The following is a 20,264-nucleotide window of genomic DNA, read 5'->3' as shown; positions in this document are numbered from 1 at the left end:
ACTGGCACACACCTGGCCATCGTCCCCACGCATCCCAGCAAACCCATCGTTACTGCACAGACCGAAGCCACCAGGATCCCGTGGCCGTGGCCAGTCACAGCTCACGTGGGCCTGCCTGGGGACCCTGGTCACACGGGCCTCAGCTCCGTGTCTGCAGCCCAGCCAGCAGCTCCACTAGCACAGCTACGGACATGGGGGCTCAGTTTAACAAACGATTTGTGTAAGTGCAGCATGTGTTCTCCTATAGGAAAACGAGAGGCTATTTGTCCAATTGCTGACTGCTGATAGTGCACTGAGAACAAGGAACACGCGGAGGCTCTTCTGACCACGGTGCTCCTTCCCTACAAGTCAACCCCACAGCCGTGGAGGGCCCGCACCCTCGGCTCAGACACAGCTGCAAGAGGGACCTCTGGGCCCAGCCCAGACCCCCTCAACCCAAGGATCAGGGTTCTGCAGCCGCCGCCGGCTCAGACCTAGTGCCCGGCAGGCAGAGGGGGTCTGGCGGGAGTCACCCCAAGATGTAGGGGGCCAGGCCTACGGGGCTAGACCCAGACCAGCTGGCAGGACATTTTTCCCCAAGCAAACAGCCATTGAGCACCGCTCTGACTCGCGGACAGCATTCACAGTCAGGAAGGAACAGCGGATCCGTGGTGACCCAAATGGCGTCGGAGGGAACAAATCTTCCTATTCTGCTCATGTCTTGTTTTCGCCCAAGCTCTACGTACGCTCTTTTGGAGATACTTATGTGACTGACCAAAGTAGACACCGGCGACCGCAGGCACAGAAACCCACAAGGAGGAGGCCGGCAGCTGGGCTGTGACACGGCGACAGGCAGAGGACAGCATCACACGCGACACACAAGCTCCGGACGGGGAAGTCGGCCATCCCCCCTGCGCAGCCAGTGAGGCCCCGGAACCCAGGCACCCACACCCCCAGACACCAGTTTCCCCATAATGACGGTGGCCGGGAAGTGTTGTAAGATGCAGTGCAAATATTAAACTAGCTTCCAAAGAATCATCACAAACTCGTGTACTTACCTATCCTCTCCACGAAAACTGGTAAAAGAGTGAAGAAAACAATTTTCCACAATTTATTCCCCACAATCTTTAAACACCTGTGTTAACAAAAAGCTAAGTTACTAAATACAAACGAGCCTCGTTCTCAGCTGTGGCAGACTGAGGGGCGCGTGCCAGCCAGCGCTCATCCTGAGGCCCCCACCCCTCCTTTCTGAGCAGCAGGGAGGCATCAGTCCCGGACAGCTCATCAGGCCGGTTGCTGACCCCTACCCTAAACCACGCAGCCCGGGACGGAAAGGGTGGCGCTCTCCGACTGACACCCCCCCCCCGCAGTCACCTGGAAGCTCAAGAAGGACGGCAGGACAGCACGTGTGGTGCAGGCTGACCGGCTGAGAACCACAGACGCAGGCTCCAGCGGGAACCCCTCTGCCCTGTGACGTCTAGCATTCAGCTCTCCTTTACCGACCATCGGTGAGGAGTGGCCCGTGCGGCACACAGCCCCCAGGTTTCTCTCTGTGTCCTCTCCTGTCCTTGGTGAAAGATTAGAGAACAGGAGGAACATACGGTGAGCAAGGCCACTGGAGGACACAGGTGCACCGTTCCAGAAGGCCCCCTGATGAAGAAGACAAGAATCTCTTTTTCAATTGGGAATTTCACATCTCGACTCGGCCTCCTGGGTGTCTTTGCCTGCCTCGAGGACAGAAACAGGCTTCCCTCTTTCTTCGGGACTCCTCGGACTTCTCTAATTGTATGCTGGAGGGTCTCTGAGTCCACGCTTGCTCCCAGAAGTCACACTACGCACCATCACAAATGGATCTCAACACGCCAAATGTATGCAATTTCCCCCAACAATTCCCAAAAACACAGTTCAAGATTGGTTTGGTGAATGCAGATTAAACAGAAAACACACTCTAGTTTCCAAGCTTCATTCCAGAACTGCCGTGGCACGAGAAATTCACAAATCGCATCACACAATCGTCGTCCCTTGGACATAAGCTGCTGACCGGTGTGCGACATGACAGGTTTAAAATCGGCTCTTACTGGACTGGACTCACGTCACAGACACACAGACCCACTATCTTCATACTAGTACGATAATTTCATCTTCACAGTAAAAATGTCAGGAATTCCCAGAGAAACGGAGCATCAGCTGTGAGTCGCACGTCTCTCGCGGCCCGTCAGGGTAACGACCGCCCGTGTGCTAATGAAGGGCCGTTTACTCCAGAAGGTAAAACCCTCACGGAGGGAACTGGGAGTCCTGACGAGAAAGGCAGTGCACAGCAAAGCAGAGACTCCTCCTCCGGGGAGAGCCCTGCCCTTCCCAGACAGGCCATGGGCTCGGTGCAGAGCTGGGACTGGCGGACGAGCTCCTGCAAGGCCTCGCCAGCTCCCACGCACGCAGGCGCCTCGGCGGGGACAGATGTGTTTCCAGTGGTGCTGGGCGCAGCCCCAGGAAAGCACGCACGGACCCCGCAGGCTCACGCCTCGGCTCCAGAGTGAGGGCAGTGCACAGGCTGGACGGTCCCCGCCGCAGCCCCCACGGAAGGCTCAGCTGCTCGGCGCGCCTGCGCGGGGCCAGTACAAAGTCTCCAGAATAAAGTCACTGTGGCAAGTCCCCGTAAGATCGCTCCTCGTGCAAACAGGGCTCAGGTGGATTTTTGTTTGTTTTAGGAAGTATCCAGAATTACAACTGGCCACTGAGTTTTTAAATATCATTTGAAACAAGGTAGTTTTAAATGAAGAGAAAATATTGCAACATGAAAAAGGAATATATTAACTTGCTCTTCTCGTCTGGGCACCAGCCTTATTTCTTCTTCCTCCTTTCCTGAACGCACCGTGGACAGAACCTGAGGAGAAAGACACGGTGATCGGCGCCGTGCGTGCAGAGGCCCACAGCCCGCCTCCCAGGGGCCGCCAGGACGGCGGGACAGGTCGCTGCGACAGCGCCAGGGGAGAGCGCATGGAGCACGTGGCTCTCCCATCAGGAAACCCCTGGTGACGGGGAACCCCAGCAAGTCACCCTAGTCAGCACATGCTCTGACGTCGACAGATACAGATCAACGAGCAGGACCGTTTCTACGCATGAGCACTCCTCACGATCCAGTTAACTGGTCCTCCCTGTGGGACGCCGTGGTCGCCAGTGATCAAAGGGAGACGACACCCACGGCCACGCCAGTGCCGAGGTGCTGGCGACCAAGCACAGCGGAGCATGGCACACGGCACACCCAGCCAGGCGGGCAGGCCGAGAGGGCCCTGGGACCTGCACGGTTAGCCAGTGCTCCCTGCTGACCCCAGGCAAGCGGGGCCAGCGCCTCAGATAGAGGAGGCTGCCCTTGGTCAGTCCCGGCCGGGGGAGCTGTTAGTGACACAAGGGGACATTCCAGCTGCTTTCCTAGCTCCCAACGCAGGAGCAGCTGATGTGCATGGGCCACCATTCGCCAGCGTCCAGTCTGTGCCAGCGAGTAAGCACTGAGCACGCCGCTGCCCCGGAGGAAGCAAAGCATGAACACGTGTCCGAGCTTCAATCTCACTTAACAGGGAAGAAGCCTCCACACTCTGGGTTTCTGGAAAGACCCCAGAGAAACTCAGAGTTAGACAGCAGGGGTGGGGCCCACCCGGCCTCCCTGACTCTGCTTGTCCTGCCCCGTTCCTAGCTCCCGGTGGTGGACCCCCATCTGCACGGCCCTCCCAGAAGCAAAATGATTCTCCGTCGCCTACTGACTCTTCCAGAAGTCCCAAAAACAACTCAAACCCATGTCCAAACTCAAATCAAATCTCCCTCCTCGCATCCCACCCCCGAGGCACACCTGCCCCACAGGTGGGCCAGCAGCCCCCAGCCCCGTTCAGGTGCCCATCGGCTGCAGGGCACTGGCAGGGGCACGTCCCGTGACTGCTCAGACTCCCTGAGGTGATCTGGTGCCGGGACCGCACGCGGCTGCCGTCACCCCCTGAAGCCCGGGACACAGACTGTCCATCGGGGGTTTCTCATCTCCTCTGCAGAACAAGATTTCCGAGATTTCATTTTAGGACATGTGTCCATGTTAAGCACGGGTAGATAAAACCTGGTTTTTATTTACACGAAATCTCAGAACACCACAAAAGCTGCCACTGCCACTGCCACTGAACACAAGGGTCAGGAAGGCAAGGTGCCCAAGTACTCCGAGCAGCTTCCCAAAAACAGAGGCCCCTCCGCAGGTCCCTGGCCCACACCCAGGTTGGGACTGGTCTTAACGCTCATGCTCTTTGCCTTTTCCCAAAATTTCTCCAGGGAAAAGAGCTCCTCATTTCACACCTGTATATAAGAGTATCTCTACCTCAATCAAGAGAGTCGAAACAGCCGTTCTCTAAAAGAATCATGCAAACATCACAAAGATGTGGCCCAGGTGACGTGGGCAGCAGCTGTCCCTCTACCAGCTCAGCCCCAGGAACCAGGAGCGCTACACCGGAGTGCCCGAGGCCGAAGCCCGGTTCTGCAGGGGAGCAGCGCACAGGATGCCCCGCAGACAGGGAAGGACAGAGCAGCGCCCCACACTGACCATTTTCCTTTGGGTTTCGTGGTTAGATCCACGCAGGCGAAGTGAAACCACTCAATGGGACACTGCAAGGCAGAGAGGAGGCCATAGTCAGGACTCTGTATGCTCCGTGGGCTGGACACCAAAGACAGCAGCCCCCGCCCCATCACCACGGGTGCAGGGCCCCGCTCTAGACCTGTGCCCAGCGCCCACCCCCCCCCACCCCACCACTGTGGGTGCAGGACCCTGCCCTAGACGTGTGCCCAGCGCCCACCCCCACCACCCCACCACCGCAGGTGCAGGGCCCTGCCCACAGCCTGCCCACACTCACGTCTGGGTTGTCACAGCCTATCATCTCCCCGTAGGACACCTGGTGGCACAGGCAGTAGGTGGGCTCATTGGGGTCCACAGGCATGTCCAGCACATCGGAGGGGTGCACAGACAGGATGGTGTCGGTGAACTCAGACCTGCAGGGAAACCCAGCAGTTGAGCGGCAGGTGGGTGGGGATGGAGCACCCCCTTGGTACAAGACAACTCGGGCACAAAAGCACCCCAGAGGGCATGAGCAAAAGCACTCACCACCCAGCACTGGGGTTTGGTCCCACTCTGGAAACATGAACCCATGCCCGTCTTGTCCCTCCATCTGGACAGGCCCTACTCCCTGGGCTCCCTGGCCACCCCACCCGACCCCAGGACCACCCTCTCCAGCCTCGTAGGGACCCTCTCCCTTGGGGAAGGCACATACCCCCACTCACCAGCCACCAGTTGATGCCATCTGAGAACCCTGGACCCCAACCCAGACTGATCCAGCTGCCTTCACCCACACAGCCGGTACCACACCTCCACCCCACACATGCCCACAGCACCTTCACCCCAAAACCCAGAAACCTCCAGATGCCCTCCCCATTCCTGGAGCTGTAAGTCTTGGGAGCCCCCTCCCACCCCCCAGCTGCCCACCCGCCAGCAGGCCATTTCTGACCACATGGCGCCATCACCCACCCACCCCCATGAAGCACATCTATTGCCCCCCAACTCCCCACAGCCCTCCTAGGTCACTAACCAGTGGCCCAGCCAGAATCCAGCCTGCCCATGCCTCCCTCCCTGTCGGCTGCCCACAGCTCTGCAGCCAAGCAGGTGGAAGAGCTGGAGGGAGCGTCTGCCCGCGTTAGAGCGGGAAGGGCTGGCTGTTCACTCTTTCGTGTGATTCAGCAGCTTTCAAATAGACCTGCCAGCTACAGGGTCACGTAGACCGTATGCTCCACTTAGCAAAGAACGAAAATCTCCCCTACCTCACCCTCCAGAATCAGGGACACAGACAGAATTCGAATACACAGCTGCTGTGGAGACACAGCCAGTTCGCTCCAGGAACTCGAGGGGAAGCTAAAAACTGCAGCAGACCGCAACAACCGAAACACACGGAAGTCTGGTCCCAGAAGCAATCCCGCCCCCTCTCTCCCATACGGCCTGTCTAGAAACACTCCGTGCCTCTGCACGCAGACACCCAGGCTCAGCCATACACCTCCACGCCACACTGCCCCCCCAAGACAGCGCTATCCTCTGTCCCAGCGCCCCCCACCCAGAGAGGGCCATCCTGTCCCAGCGCCCCCTCCAGAGTGCTGTCATGTCCAAGTACCCCCCTGGAGAGCACCGTCCTCTGTCTCAGCACCCCCCACCCAGAGAGCGCCGTCCTGTCCAAGCAGCACCCCCAGAGAGCGCCATCCTTTGTCCCAGCGCCCCCTCCAGAGAGCGCCGTCCTGTCCAAGCAGCACCCCCTGGAGAGCACCGTCCTCTGTCCCAGCACCCCCAGACAGCACCGTCCCGTCCCAGCGCCCCCCCACCCCCAAGAGCACGGCCCCTGGGGTGAGTGCTGCCCGCTGGAGTAAGGCCCCAGAGCCCGTCTGAGCCTCTTCCCCCTATCGGTGAGCAGTCTCTGTCTCTGGGAACTGACAGGACTTTCCTGGTCTTTCTCTGAAATCTGTGTGCGTCACAAAGCGTACCCTGCTCCACGCGCTCTCCAAATGCTTCAGGCAGTCGTCAGACCAGGGTGTGCCTCCCTGCGTTCTGCCACACACACACGTCTCGGCTTGACCCGACACTGCATCTCAGCCCCCACTGCGCCTGCGTCGTCCCATCGGCGGGCTCTCCTCCCTGGGCACTCACCTGGACGACCGGTGCCAACCCGCCTGGGGTCGCGCACAGACGCACTCGGGGCGCGTACCTTCCGTGCGCCGACTGTGCTTCGGCGGCTCTGCGTGCTCTGCTGGCAAAGCTTGACTGAACTCACACCGCGAGCTGACACGTGACCTGAGCCCCTGTCCCCCAGGTTCCAGGGCACCACCCAACCAGGGCGGAGGCCTGGGGGTGGCCCTCGGGCACCTCCTCTCCAGTCTCACCTGGCGGGGCTCTGGGGCAGGAGGGTGGAGGGGAGGAGCCCTTCCTGCTCGCCAGGCAGGCTGGAGACCCCATGTCAGCCGTGCTGGCCCCCTCACTCCGGCCCTGCTGGGCACAAGAGGTGTCCTCCGAGCTCATTTCCCTGGACACTGCGGGAATCCCTCACCAGGCAGTGCCAGGGATCCCCCTCCCATGCCTGACCCTCCTGATGTTGTTCCCAAGCACAAGCCGGAGCCAGACTTCAGGGCAGGCCCAGCACGGCTCACACAGCCCTCACCCACCCCTCACCTCAGTGAGGCCTTCTGGCCTGTCCCAACATCTGTACAGTAGGACAGAACAGCACGGCCGCTCTGGGCGCCACAGAGAAGGAATTCATGCAGAAGGGCCAAGTCCAGCCCGACCTGCCTGCCAAGGTGCCCTGCAAACCTCCCCACCCGACGTTCCCCTTCTCAGCCGCAGCCGGCCCAGAAGAAAGGCTGGGGGAGCAGAGGCAAAGCGACGTGCTTCCTCGGCGCCGTCAGACAGCGGTCAGCAACGCGCACACCGTCACAGCTGTCGAGGGAACCGCCGCACGCCCGTTCATCTCAAGTGTGTCCACACAGATGGCAGCAAGACATGAGGGTCACCGTGAGGTCTGAGCACAGCCAGGTGCACGCCCCACCAGGGAGCCTCCAACCACGTCGGAGAGCTGGGGCCTCATTCCCTGCAAGGGACCCCTGGTGAGGAGGAGGCCAATGAGAGAGCCCGCTGTGTCCAAAAAAGGCCACTGTGCCTTTGGGTTCTGACCAGCAAGGACCAGGAAGACTCGGAACCCTGCGGCCACAAGTCAAATGAACAAGCCCAGTAAGCTGCCAAGACCACGTTTTAAAGACACTGGCAAGAGTGGAGTGACACGGGCCAGATGCGCTCGGGCCGAGGGAGGGGCCGCGGCCAAGCTGGCAGGCTGCCCCGCTCTGCGGCTTAGCCAAGGACTGGCTGGCCTCTGGAGGACACACCGAGCCAGCATGGCCAGACACTGCCGAGCCGGACACTCAGGGCAGCAATGACCCCACAGCCCGTTTCCTGAACCGGGGGCATGCAGACGCTGCGGAGGTGCAGAAAGGTACAGCAAAGAGCCGTGTCGTGTTCTCGGGGAAGGGGCCTGCCTCTTGCTCCTGACCTCCGCCAACCGCAGCAACAGGGGAGGCAGGACACAAGAGAGGAAACCTGAGCATCGCCAGGGCGCTGCCCAGCCACACAGGCAGCCTTTCAGGAAGGAGAAATAAACCGCGGGTTCTCCATCAAGAACTGGGGAGGGTTGGGGAGGGGACTGGGCCCAGGTAAAGCCCCCCCCCCCAACCTCCACCCGGCTCCGTGTGCCTGGACCAAAAGCAAAATAAAGTCCCGGGGAACAGCACAAATTTCACCCTGCACGCTCCTCTCCCACCTGAAGTCAGATAGACACTAAAATCTACAGGATGTGAAAACGTGGCCGAAGCCCCAGGAAAGGCTGGCCAACAGGAGCAGAGGCACCAATGAGCCGAAGTGAAAACCAGCACACAGTGCTTGAAGTGGCTGTCGCAAAGAAAATATGAGTAAGAAGAATGCAAATATGGACACTTTTCAGAAAGGAACTAAAATCTACAAAAGGAGGAATCCAATGGATGTTCTAGAACAGAAAACAACAACGTACGAAACACCACATCGGTGGTCCCCCCTCTGTAACTGACACAGCCAAACTGCACCCAGAGAGGCCACCATGGCGTGGGCCCATCAACCCTGCCAGACCCACGAGCACCGGCTCAAGCAAGGGCACACACGAAACCAGGCGTCCCCAAAGATCAAACAGACCCACCGAGCAGAAGAGGAGAAGCAGTTTCTACATGTTCACTGCAGACATGCTCGCCAGGCTTCATGTGTTGTCAGCAAAATCAAAACTCTAGGCAACGCTAGCAGTCAAACAGTCCAGGTTCCTCCGAAGAAAAATTGTGGAGAAAAGAAAGGGATGGAGAAAAACTCACACGTGAAAGAGACCGCCAGGGCTTCTCTACACGAGAAAAAAAAAGGCTTCCACTTCTGAGCAGGAGACTACAACAGGCACCGAACTTGCCCTCCCGCTGTGAGCAGCTAGAAAATGGGACACAACCTGTGAAGCAGCCGTTTCCAGACGCTGACAAGAGGCAGCTCAGGACGGAACCCTAAGATCATCCCTGCAATCATCTCAGCTTCCTACTGGAAGCACTACCCATGCCTCAGTCCACCAAGAGGAACACCCAATGCAACATGCGTGTCTAGAACTGAGGAAAAAACCCAAAGTTCGAGGAGGGTAAGGCTGCTGGAATCTGGTGGCAAGGAGCTGGAAAGGAGGAAGGTAGAGAGAATGTGCTCCAGAGCTCTGCAAAGGGATCCCTTTGAGTTTTTCACTAAAACCTAAGCTGTGCACAGGGTGAGAATCCATGAGTCCAGGCAGAGGGTACAGGGGAGCTGTGAGCTGAACAGCGGCCACAGCTCGCACAGAGGCTCAGCGACGTTTCAGCTCCACCCAGCCAGCGTGGACAGGCCTCACTAAATTCAGAAGGCATTCAGAAGAGAACCCAGAAGGGTTATGCCTTAGCAGTATGACTTAACCAACCCTAGAATAAAGGCTACCCTAACCTAGGGGCTGGCAAAATATGGCCTGCAGTTAGCTGTTTCTGTAAATAAAGTTTTACTGAAACACAGCCACATCACACAACTACATATTTTTTGTGGATGCTTTTGATATAAAACAGCAGAACTGAGTGGTCACACAACAAAGACAATATGCCCTGCAAGCCTAAAATATTTACTATCTGGCCCTTTAAGAAAAAAGTTTTTTGTTTTTTTTTTTTACAAAGGTTAAAAACGAGCCCACAAGGGCACCTGGGTGACTCAGTTGGTTAAGTATCTGCCTTCGGTTCAGGTCATGATCTCAGGGTCCTGGGATCAAGTCCTGCATCGCATCGGGCTCCGTGCTCAGCAGGGAGTCTGCTCCTCCCTCTCGCTCTGCTCCTTGCCCAGCTTGTGTTCTCTCTCAAATAAAAAAAAAAAAAAAAAAAAAAAACCCAGAGGCTGCGAAGGATCAAGTTGATCCACAGGTGATTAAACCACTGAACAAAAATTAGAAAATAAAAATATAGAAAAAAAATTCAACACCCATTAAGTGAAGACAACAAAATCCAGACACTCAACAACATAACATTCACACTGTCTAACATCCCATAAAAAATTACAAGACGTGTGAAGAAGCAGGAAAATGTAACTTGAACCATGAGAAAAAATAGTCAATAGAAACAGACCTGTCAAACTATTCCAACTGTGTATGTTAAATATGTAAAGGTTTTTGTATGTCAGTCATACCTTAAAAAATTGGTTTTTAGAAAAGAAAGAAATATACTTGGAAGTAACAAATAGATTCAGAAAAAAAGATCTTTCAAAAAGCTATTATAAATACTTATGTTCAAAAACAAAAAAATATAAATGTAATAAGAAAAACAAAGTATGAAATATAAATAAATAGAACTTCTTTACAAGAGAATCTCTTAAGTGGAAGATTCACTAAAGGAAACTAACATTAAATTAGACACCAAGGAAGAAAAGACTTGAAGATAAAGTAATAGAAACATCCAAACAGAAAGAAAAACACTGGCCAAAAAAATAAGCAGAGCCTCAGTGAACTGTGGGAAAATATCAAGAAACATACATGTAATCAGAGTCCCATAAAAAGACAAAAGAAGAGCAGAAAAAACTATGTGAATAATGAATGTCCAAAAATTTGCCAAATTTGATACAAACTATAAACTAGCAGGTCCAAGCAGCTCAACAGCCTCAAGCAGAATACACACGAAAAAATCCACACCAGGACAGATCGTAATTAAGTTACTAAAATTCAAATTGCTGAGTGGAAATCTTAAAAGTAGCAAAAATAAATAAAGCCACTTACATATAAAAAAATCGAAGATAAGAATTATCACTAATTTCTTATCAGAATCAATTCAAGATTAAAGACAATGGGACATCTTTAGTGCTAGAAAAAAAAGTCAACCTAAAATTCTATATCCATCAAAAATATCCTTCAAAAAAGGAGATAAAACAGACATTTTCAGAGAAAAGAATTTGAGGAAATTCATCACCATCAGCAGCCCTACATGCAAAACACCGTAAAGGGAGTTCTACAGGCAGGAGAGATGGAAATCTGCATCTACGTAAAGAAATAAAAGCAGTGGAAATCGTATGTGCATTGAGTGACAAATTCCTTTTCATGTTTGAAAATCTGTTTAATATAATCAATGGTTTAGACCTAAAACAACACCAACAATATGTTGTGAAGTAAAACTTTTGACAACAGCACAAAAGACAGGAGGGAAAAATACTTGTGTCGGTCCTTACATTAAACACAAAATAGTGTAACATTATTGGAAGCTCACTGTGGTAAGTTAACGAACAGGGTGTACACACTAGAACAGTCCTTAGAATACAAAAGAAAAAATAAAACCACTAAAAACTACTTGATTAATCTAAAAGGAGACACTAAAATAAGGGATGGTGAGACAACTAACAGCAAGAGGGTAAATTTAAATCCAATTATATCAGTAATTAGGTTAAATTCGAGTACTCTAAATACTCAGGTGAAAAGGCAGAGATTGTCAGACTAGATTAAGAAAAAAGCAAGACTCTACTTTGCTGACTTCAAGAAACCCACTCTAAATACAAACACAAAAATATGTTGAAAGTAAAAGAATGAAAAAGGAAAAAAGATCCACCATGCAAAAATTCATCGTAAGAAGACTGGAGTGACTATCATAATATCAGACCAACAAAGAATATTATAAGAAATTTAAAAAAAAAGACATTTCATAACAATGGAGTCAGCTATTTTTAGGAAAATCTAAATGTGTATGTACCAACAAATAATAGAGCTTTAAAATACGTGAAGCAAAAAATGACAGAAAGGAGAAACAGACAAATCCAAAGCTAGAGTTGGGAGATTTCAACACTCTTCCCTTAGTAATTTATCAAATGAATAAACAGAGTATCAGTAAGGGTACAGAGGACCAACAACACTACCAACCAAGCTCTCTGACTGACATTTACAGACCACTCCACCCAAAACAGCAAAATGTGTCATTCTTTTCAAGGGGGTCTGGAACATACGGCAAGACAGGACCGTAAATCATAAAAGACTTAATCGATTTCAGAGAATTTCTATTATATGATATTCTCTGATCATAGCAGAATTAATTTAAAAATTGAAATCAGAAAGTTACCCAGAAAATACCAAATTATTTGGAAGCTGAGAACATACTTCTACATAAGCTATGAGTCAAAGAAAAACCACAAAGGAAATTTTAAAATATTTTGAATGAAATAAAAATAAAAAGACAACATATCCAAATTTGTGGGATATGCTAAAACAGTAATGAAACAGTAATTAGAAGAAAATTTACAGTTTTAAATAAATACTTATATGAGAAAAGAAGGAAAGCATGAAAATCACTGATCTAAGCTACTTTCACCTTAAAAAGCCAGAAAAATAAAAGCAACGTAAATCCAAGTAGTCGGAAGGAAAAAAAAAAAAATGAGCAGAAATAGGGGCACCTGAGTGGCTCAGTAGGTTAAGCATCTGACGCTTGATTTGGGCTCAGGTCATGATCTCAAGGTCGTGAGATTGAGCCTCACATCCAGCTCCACACTGGGCGCGGAGCCTAAGAGTCTCCCCCTCCCACTCCTCTGCCCCTTCCTCCCTCTAAAAAAATATATGAGCAGAAATCAATGAAACAGAAAACAAACAACAGAGAAAATACAAAAACCAATGAAACCAAAATCTAATTCTGTAAAGATCAAGACAAGATGAGAGAAGACATAAATTATCAACATCAGGTCTGAAACAGGAATCGTCAGTACAGATCCTACAACAGAAAGACAATCTTGTAATATTATGAACAATCTGATGAGAATACATCTGACGACTTATATGAAACAACCAATTCCTTGACACAGATTACCAAAACTGACTCAAGAAGAAATAGAAAGGCTGAATAGTTCCATAACTTTAAAGAAACTGAATACAGCATTAAACCGTAAACTTAAGAACATTTTATTGTATGTAAATTATTCCTTAATAAAGTTAACTTTAAAGGTTAAAAAAAAGAGCAAGATTAAACTATAGTGTCCAGGAATGCACATGTTGGGGACAAAACTACAGAGAATGGAAATAAACAGCACATAAGTCTGGGTCGTGTTTACTTGGAGCAGAGAGAGGAGGTGATGATTTCGACAGGGTACGTGAAGGTGCTTCTGGCAGCAGTCAGTGACCGACAAGGATGTGCCCCAGAGTAATTCATTAAACACACGTTTGTTCTGCATTTGTATACCGCAAAATGGTATTTGGAGTTTTTCTTAAAAGTTTAAACAGCAGGTTTAAGAACCAAAACTTCTCCCTTTTTTTTGGTCAAGAGCAGACTCTCTGAGATCCCCCCTAACGGTCAAAACCACCTCCACAGACGCCACTGGGCGCTCTACTATTTTCTCTCTACTCTAAAAATCACTTTTGTGAAGCAACCCAACAACAGCTTGGGGGCTGAGGGGAGCAGGTGGGAGAAAGCTTTAAATGAAATATTCTGAAGTTCAAGGTAAATGACACATATATTTAATAAATGCAGTTGTGCAACTTAATAACAAATATATCCAAAATATATATTTATACATAAAACAATGCACAGCTATATATTTAGCTGCTAAAGCGTGGCTTAGCCTGAACTGTCAATAAATAGGATGTCACTCAAGAGGCAGGACACAGAGGGGCTAAGAGCGTGAGTTGTGCAGTCAGACCGCCCAGTGCAAACCCAGCTCTCCCGCGCAGGAGCTGTAAAACTAGGGCCGGTCACTCTCCCTGGGAACCCGTCGGGCTGCCGAGCGCAGCCGGAGCCGGAGCCGGCACGGGGACAGCATGCAGAACCACACCCACCGCGGGCACACGGGAAGCACTTCCTCGCGGTTAGCTGCCACTGCTGTTTCTAGATGCTAAGGAAATACTAATGCTAAGTAATCTTTGGGGAGAAAGAGACAAGGAAAAGAGCCTCTCACCCTCCTTTATGCTTCTTTTTCTTTGGAGTATCTTCCTCTGAGGTCCTCCTGCCACGACCCCGGGAGCCTCTTTTTTCTTTCTGACCTCGACCTTCTGAAAGACAACGAACACCCCAATTACCTTCATAGAACTCACTAAAGCCAGACCAGAGTTACTCAAATATATTTACCATAATGTTCCTCACGTATTTACCACCAAAATTCTTCAAGACTCCATAGATAACAGTAACAAAATCAAGAAAAATTAAGACTTGCTTTTTAACCCTCGTCCTCCAGAGCTTTCAAGGTCACTGCCCTCCATCTTGTCCTTCAGATCCGCTTCAAAGCGCGCCAGGTCTGCGTCGAGCCTTCGGATGTGTTTATCCACCTACAGAAAAGGACGCGCACCAGTCTTCCTTAAAAACGAAGACAAGACACCTCAGGAATCACAAACACGCTGGGAGTCAACCAGGAAGTATTCCTGCCCTTTGAGTTTTTCAATTAAGAAAGCTCCTAAAACAAGGTCCGCTATCTCAGGTTAGGAAGGGTCTTTGTCCCCACGTTTTGACACCCCAACAGAATACATCCTGCTCAGGAAAACCATGAAGGTAGCCAATAACGAGAGACGGGGCTGTGAAGTGCAACGGAACGGGGACAAGGACCCTAACTTAACCCTTGCTAAAAATCTGAACAGCATACAGGTTCTCAGAGAAAAGGGCTCTAACACTGTATGCAGGACAAGATGGAAGAAGCAAGAAAGAGAAGGCAATGGGGGTCAAAGTGTGCGGATAAGACGTCACCACACCGCCCCTGGCAGAGGCCGCGGGCTCACAACAACCAACCCACACCACGCGTCACTGTCCAAAAGGAGAGCTTCTCTGTCCCTCCTTGTCTGGAAACAAACCAACGTCTCAAACTCTGTGATGCAGCAGAGAAAATCTGACTGTCTCTGACAACTTTGATCAAACCTAACTTTTAAAAAGCAAGCTGCTTCCTGTAAAGATCCAGTGCTCTGGAGGGGCGCCTGGGGGGCTCAGTCGGTCAAGCGCCCGACTCTTCGTTTCGCCTCAGGTCATGATCTCACAGTCTTAGGCTCAAGCCCCGGGTCAGGCTCAGCAAGGCGTCTGCTTCAGGTTCTCCCTCCGCCTCTGCCCCCCCATCCCTGTGCACGTATATATGCGAGCGCTCTCTCGCACTCTCGCTCTCCAAAATAAATAAATAAATCATAAAAAGAAAAAAAAAATGATTCAGCACTTTGGGGCATCAAAACCCCAAACAAGCATCACGTCCTCCTTTCAGAGTATTCTTTCTCGAATACAACTTAATTCAGGTTTTTTTGGTTTTTTTTAAAGATTTTATTTTATTTTTTTATTTATTCGACAGAGATAGAGACAGCCAGCGAGAGAGGGAACACAAGCAGGGGGAGTGGGAGAGGAAGAAGCAGGCTCATAGCGGAGGAGCCTGATGTGGGGCTCGATCCCACAACGCCGGGATCATGCCCTGAGCCGAAGGCAGACGCTTAACCGCTGTGCCACCCAGGCGCCCCTAATTCAGGTTTTAAAAAGATAACTGTTTTCACCGGGGGAGGCAGGGCACGGAGTTAGGTGACAGTGCGTGAGAACGGCAGAGCCTCCTCCTTCACCACACGACCTGATGTGCGTCACGCGACAACGGCTCTGTGCCACCACGTGAGCCCCACACGAAGCCTACCTGAGAGAAAACTGGACACAACAAATTCTAGGACTTTACCCGGGGCTGACAAAAATAAGCAGTAAGAAAATATACAAAAACTGAGAACAAATAAGCGTCCAAATACACGAGCACAAAGGGCGTGGAAACCAGACTGCAGGACGGTCCCCGGGGAAGGACCCCCTCCAGAAGCCCCTCTCTGTCCAAGCCTGCCCCCCGGCCGGCCCCCACCCCGCCTCCTCACCATCTCATAGGTCTGCATGGCCAGCTGCACCTTGTCATCGCTATACTCCTTGCACTTGCTGTAGGCGGTCTGGATCTTCTGCAGGCGCTCCACACGCTGGTCCGGGGACAGCGTCTTCACCGTGGAGATATACTCCGCAGCCAGGATGTCAATCTCTGCCTTCTTATCTGACAGAGAAACGGGGGGAAAGCTAGTCCCTGCAACAGAGTCCACGATAACGAGTACAGAACAACGCCAAGTTGCAGGGAGCCTGGGGGGCTCGGTCGGCTGAGCGTCTGCCTTCAGCTCAGGTCACAATCTCAGGGTCCTGGGATCGAGTCCCACGTCAGGCAGAGGGAGAAGCAGACTCCCTGCCCCCCACCCTGCTTGTGCGCGCTCGCTCTCTCCATCAAATAACAAAATCTTGAAAAAAACCAAAGCCAAGTTGCAGCAAAGAAGCGGCTGACTAAACACGGAGGCTCGCTGGTGGGAGCCTGGCGGGCACAGCCTTCGGCAGACAGTCTGGCTCCGGGGCCGTGTGGTCGCCACAGCCGGAGCAGCACGCCCAGGACGTTACAGCGTGTAACTGCCCTCCCAGAACGTACGCCTTCCAGCCTGACTCCCAACGGTCCCTGTTCGGATAACAAATTATGCGCTCCCCTTAGCTACCACCTGGCATTCTACTCCTAAGTACACACACCCCAGATTTAGGGTACATATGGGAAAACATTCATCAAAGCAGAAAACAGGAAACAAGCCAAATGTGCAATCCACAGTAAAACAGACCAATAAGCTGTGGTCCATTCGCACAGCAAAACACTACCCAGCACCAAACAGCACAACAACTATCACACACAGCAACGTGGATTAATCCCACAGAAGGTGGCAGTGAGCCAGAAAAGCAAGACATAAAGGACAACATACGGTGAGATCCCACTGATATGAAGGACCGACACATACAACTGTGAACTCTTTGGTTTAGGGAGGTGAGAAAACTTGTTGCAGGTGCAAACGGAAGGTGGGAGCTCCTTGCGGGGAGCGGTCGCGTGCTCAGCAGGGTTACACAGGGCCCCAGGCGCCAGAGACTCCCTCTCTCCACCTGGGGAGAGGTTTGCAAGGTGCTATTTGGTAGACAGTGTATAAACACTTCTGCTTATTCCTGAACGTAAATGCGGTACTCCACAAAAACAGAATTCTCTGTCTCTGCTAGTCAGGAGACTGTACTCAGTGAAAAACCACAGCTATTCTGATCTTACAAAATATGTGGCAGGCACAGTGAATGAAAACTCACCTGTGCCCAAGCACATCGCCGCCAAACATAAAACCTCAGGGACAAAGACAGCAGCCCAGAAGCTGCTACATAGGAAAGGAAAGAAGATCACAGGTATTAAGAATGAGGAATCCAAACAGCATCGGATCCCTCAAGGGCAACGGGGACGCTGGGAGACAAAGCAGCAGTGCCTTCCACATGCTGAGGGAAAAGGACTGTCAAGCTGGAATTCTATACCCAGCCAAACTGCTCACCAATTAGGAGACCAGAACAAGGACATTCTCAGACACAGAGCATTTTAAGAAATCTACCTTCCCGTGTACTGTTTTGCAGGAAACTACCGGAGGATAGGCTCCAATAAAACAAGGGAGCAGATCAAGAGAAAGGATGTTTACAACACAGGAATCAGGGTCCTGCACCAAAGATGAGCAGAGACCATGCCTGTGTCGCAGGCCTAGAAACAACCAGCCCAGACAAGACCCACAAGACAGGACGCTCCAGGGGAAAGGTCTGAGTGTGGACAGCACACTCGGGACTGGCAGATCGCCTGGCTCAGCAGACACAGTAGAAATGTGGAATGTATATGGAACGTAGAAAACAAAGCAATTATGAACTCTAAAAAAACACAGTTATTCAAAAAAGGTCACATAAGCATAGCATGAAATGTGGCCCAGCGGCAAACCACGTCCACAAGAGTCCTGAAGGAAACGCCATCCCTGGTCGACCGCACGCTCCGATTCTAAGCCCCTAAGCCAGGGGACAGCAGGGGGAGGGGGAAGCAAACCTTCATGGTCCACGTGACAGAGGAAAGCCCAAAGCCAAAGGGAAGAAGAGTAAGAAACAGCCACAAAAACACGATGTTTAGAAACAGGGAGCTAAATACCAGATGATCACCAAGTGACATCCGTTTAAACTACAGGTACTCAGTTTGAAACCAGAAAACCTCTTTAAAGGACAGGAAAGGTAATGAGGAATGGATGATGATTTATAAAGATGTTACAGAAAGATGTGCTAGACCCCAAAAAACGAAGTGGAATTTTAAAGTGTGGGCACTGTGTCCATAAGACACCACCACAGTGCCCCGGGGGCCTGGGAGACCAGGGCCACCTGTCCCCAGCTGTCAGAGCCCACCACTGGCAGTACTGAGGAGCCTGGACCTACCTTCTGTCCTCTGGTCCAGCTCTCGCATGAGCTGGAAGTTCCTCTGAAGCTCACACGGAAGGTTCTCGATGCCTGAAACACAGAGACGCACACTTCTCAGTAGCAGGACAAAACCGGCCTTCCAGACTTTATACCTAAAGTCTGCAAATAACAAGCTCACTTCATTTTCTGTTTCTGTTAGGATTTGGGGAACAGAAAGGTTGAGGTATGTTTTGGGGGGACGGGTATGAAACTCTCGTAAGACTGACAGGCTTCAGAGCGTGTCAGAAGCCGGACGTTATGGGGGGACTCACCCTCGAGCTGCAAGCAGAGGCAGGGAGGGTGGCCCGTGTGGCTCTTCTAGCCCACACCCCCTGCCGGCCCTCCCCTCTCAGTACCCCCACAGGGGTAAGACCAAAGCCCTGGGGTCTGTCTGATCTCCCCCCGCCTTACCCTGACACCCAGTGTGCAGGGCGGTGCAGGCCAGCGCTGTGTGGTAGATGTCATGCAAGGAGGCCTGACCTACGCAGCACAGTAGGCATTGGCCACGGGGCTGCTGCGCACCTGAAGCGGGGCTACCATGACTCAGGGACTGAACTTTCCATTGGCTCAAGTTTCACTAATTTCAAGTTAAACAGACCATGCTGGCCAGCGCAGGTCGAGGACACCAGCCCACACTGCTTCCCCGCCCCCCGCCCCGCACTCCTATGCTCCTACTCCAGGCAGGCCTTCCAGCCTGTGTGCACAACTTACAGCCGCCCAGCTCCTCCAGAGAACGGCACACACTCCCTCCCCAGCCTCCAGGCTCACCACGGCCTCCCCATGGACCTCCCTGTTCTGTCCCATCCTGGGCTCTGCGGGACAGTGCCACCCCGGGTCTCTCACAGCCTGCTGAGCTCCTGCATGACCCTTAATCTGCTGCGAACTTCTAAAAGCACCCATTTGCCCCATTTGAAAGTAAGTTCCGGGACAATGAGGACCGAGGCTGCTTTCCTAGCACACAGCAGTGCTCAAAAATCAAGCAGGCACCTCCGTCCTGAGCCTGCACACAGGTGCCCCGCGCGTGATGGAGCTCACAGTTCTCAGAGGCCTCATAGGGCTCACTGGGCAGGTACCCGGACTCAGACGGGCAGGCCGCAACGCTCCCAGCAGACAGGTCTGCGCAGCAGCGCCCGAAGGCAGGGAAGAACCTCCCCTCCCCAGTGCTCTCCCACCAGGACCCCCCACGGCTCAGCCTTGGACCGAACCCCACGTCTCCCCCAGGGCAGGGGCTCACCCCCGACCGTCAGCAGCTGCAGGGACCAGTGACGGTGTGTATTCGCACTGCGATACAGCGCTGCAGAGCACTCAGCCCGGCACCCCCGCCGCCCCCCCAAGGCCGTCCGCGGCCAGAGCCAGATCAGCAGCGTCCAAACGCGGGCTCTCCGCTGCCCAGTGCATGACCTTGACAAGCGACTTGGCCTCCGCGGCCTGCACTTTCCCATCTGCTCAGGAGTTCCCTCAGGAGGCCCCAACCTGACCTACGTGTAGACAGAAGGACGCCTGCAGAAGAGTCTCCCAGACGTCTCTCCGTGGGTGACCATCACTGTCCTCAACACCTGAACCAGCGCGGCCAGTCCCCTCCCACCGACGCCATGCGGAAGGACAGGCGCCCTAGGACACTCTTCACGCCAGTATCGTCCCCCCCAACTCCCAGGTCACCGCACGAGCAGGCACAGAACCCCGGCCGGAGCCCCCCACATCCCGGACTCGGAGACCCCCAGGCCCCACCCGGCGTCTAGGAGGTTGGGGCTCGACCACCTGCGCCTAACTGCGCGGTGGGGGCGGGGCCTGGGCGTGGCCTAGCACGGGGGCGGGGCCAAGCCAGCGGAGGGGGCCGGGAAGGGCGGAGCGGGCCGTGAGCGGGGCCGTGAGCGGGGCCTTGTCCAGGAGGGGCCGAGGGCGGGGAGGGCGGGGCGGCC

At 52.6% G+C, this 20,264-nt stretch overlaps 1 protein-coding gene across 2 annotated transcripts; it reads right to left on the bottom strand.

Moving 5' to 3' along the window:
* Positions 1-267: 267 nt before the first annotated feature.
* Positions 268-20,134, bottom strand: ING5 (inhibitor of growth family member 5). Of its 2 annotated transcripts, XM_011229768.3 has the most exons (8): positions 19,828-20,125; positions 18,325-18,396; positions 15,915-16,081; positions 14,258-14,369; positions 14,003-14,096; positions 4,860-4,995; positions 4,553-4,614; positions 268-2,863 (listed from the first exon to the last, which is right to left on the bottom strand). In XM_011229768.3, the coding sequence occupies exons 2-8, from the start codon at positions 18,350-18,352 to the stop codon at positions 2,821-2,823; spliced, it is 642 nt and encodes a 213-aa protein (XP_011228070.1). In that variant the 5' UTR covers positions 18,353-18,396; positions 19,828-20,125; the 3' UTR covers positions 268-2,820. The 2 variants fall into 2 exon arrangements, with proteins under 2 accessions (XP_011228070.1, XP_019659247.1); XM_019803688.2 differs by lacking the exon at positions 268-2,863 and having other exon boundaries at positions 2,870-4,614; positions 19,828-20,134.
* Positions 20,135-20,264: the final 130 nt, after the last annotated feature.

The sequence above is a fragment of the Ailuropoda melanoleuca genome, chromosome 2 (genome assembly GCF_002007445.2).
Source record: "Ailuropoda melanoleuca isolate Jingjing chromosome 2, ASM200744v2, whole genome shotgun sequence".
Classification (NCBI taxonomy): domain Eukaryota; kingdom Metazoa; phylum Chordata; class Mammalia; order Carnivora; family Ursidae; genus Ailuropoda; species Ailuropoda melanoleuca.
The sequence above is the reverse complement of the archived record's forward strand: the minus strand, read 5'-3'. Positions and strand labels throughout refer to the sequence as shown.